A 1,767-nucleotide genomic window follows, 5' to 3' on the forward strand; every position below is an offset into this window, starting at 1 on the left:
TCATCTGTGGTGGGGCATCTGGGTTGTTTCCATATCCTAGCTATTGTGAACAGTGCTGCAATAAACATGGAGGTGCATGTGCCCTTGTATACTGGTTCCTGTTGTTCAGGATAGATGCCTAGAAGTGGTATGACTGTGTCGTAAGGGAGGTCAACGTTTAGCTTTCTGAGGACCCTCCAGACTGCTTTCCAAAGTGGTTGTATAAGTGTACATTCCCACCAGAAGTGTAATAGGGTTCCTCTTTCTCCACATCCCCTCCAGCATTTGTCATTGGCTGATTTGTGGATGTGGGACATTCTGACTGGGGTAAGGTGGTATCTCAGGGTTCAACAAAAATTTTATAAAAAGTAGAATTCAATCCATTTTTTAAAAGAAAAATAACTACATGCAAACAATAAATTAAATTGAAATATAACATCCTAACATTAGTCAAATAGAGTAGCGTGGTGACCAAAGAGTCCAAAGAGACCACAGCTCAACGTATTTTCAACTTTTCCTAAAATCTTCGTTCATCTGAGTACATTCATATGTATGAGCATGGGGGAAAATACTTCATCTTAAATGAAATATTTATGTCTGAGAACTTTTCTGGTTACAGGGTTTCCAGCAGCATTTGTGGTGGCCTGGGCTGTGGCACGAGCAACTCTGGCTGATGCGAGGTGAGTAAAAAATCAAAGAAGTCAATAGGCAGCCTCAGGTTTTCTGCAGAGTCAAGAGTCCACATTGGCTATTCTTCTTGGTGCCATTGTTTTCTAAGGATATCATATGGAAAGTAACCTGGATGCAGTAATGGTCTCCAGTCCATCCCACAGGCCATAGAACAAATAAGTCCATGGTTTATGAAGTCAATTGAAAATATAATATGAGAAGAAAAGGGAGAGATGGGCTAGGGGTATACTCAGAATATGGTATGAGCAGGTGGAAGGACCACACTATTTCCTCTCCCTCAGTAATACTGACCATCCCTCTGATGGTGTAGTTATGAAGACCAGAGATAAAAAGATGAGGTTGCAACAAGGGGCTCCATGGGCAGAAGGCACCCTGGGCCCATGACACACACCTGCTGTTTCAGAGGGACATAGGGGCAAGGAAACTGGCCAGAGCTGTACCTTCCCAGCTTGCCTGGTGAGTAGCTCTGATTTGTTTTCAATTCTTGGGCAGAGGACAAATGAGGGTAAGTTTGACCACTTAGCTGAATTAATACTTCAGCTATATTGACTACTCTTTGTCTGTCAGGGTATTTTGTGTCTCTTGTCTGTTTAGAATATCATGAATGTTTCATGCCCACGCATCTCATTGTGTGTGCGCTACCAATAATCACTTAACTATATTCGATAACCTGTAGGTTTTACCCATCCTATTTGTTTTCTTTGAACATTAAAAAACACACCCTAACCTCTTCATTAAATGTGAAAGCTTTATGGACTTCATGATAGCAGTTCTCTTTTTGCTCATTCCTTGGGAGCCTCTTTAAGTTTTGAGCCAATGCTTCTCTGGAATTTGCTTTAGAAATTTGGGCTAGACACTTTGGAAAGTAGTATGGAGGTTCCTCAAAAGACTCCATATAGAGCTCCCCTATGACCCAGCAATCCCACATTTGGGCATTTACCCAAATGTTTACAAACAAGACCACACTAAAGCTACCAGCATAACTATGTTTATTGCAGCATTATTTACTATAGCTAAGATATGGAACCAACCCAGATGCCCCTTGGTAAATGAATGGATCGAGAAAATGTGGTATATATACACAATGGAATTCTATGC

General features: G+C 41.2%; 1 protein-coding gene across 1 annotated transcript in view; it reads left to right on the forward strand.

The window, feature by feature from the left end:
- Pth2r (parathyroid hormone 2 receptor) overlaps positions 1-1,767 on the forward strand; it is a 62,119-nt gene that overhangs the window by 19,469 nt on the left and 40,883 nt on the right. The window contains exon 7 of the mRNA XM_013031583.1: positions 599-659. Within this exon, the coding sequence (XP_012887037.1) occupies positions 599-659 (61 nt within the window). The remainder of the gene's footprint in view (positions 1-598; positions 660-1,767) is intronic.

The sequence above is a fragment of the Dipodomys ordii genome, unplaced genomic scaffold (assembly GCF_000151885.1).
Source record: "Dipodomys ordii isolate 6190 unplaced genomic scaffold, Dord_2.0 Scaffold1, whole genome shotgun sequence".
NCBI lineage: Eukaryota > Metazoa > Chordata > Mammalia > Rodentia > Heteromyidae > Dipodomys > Dipodomys ordii.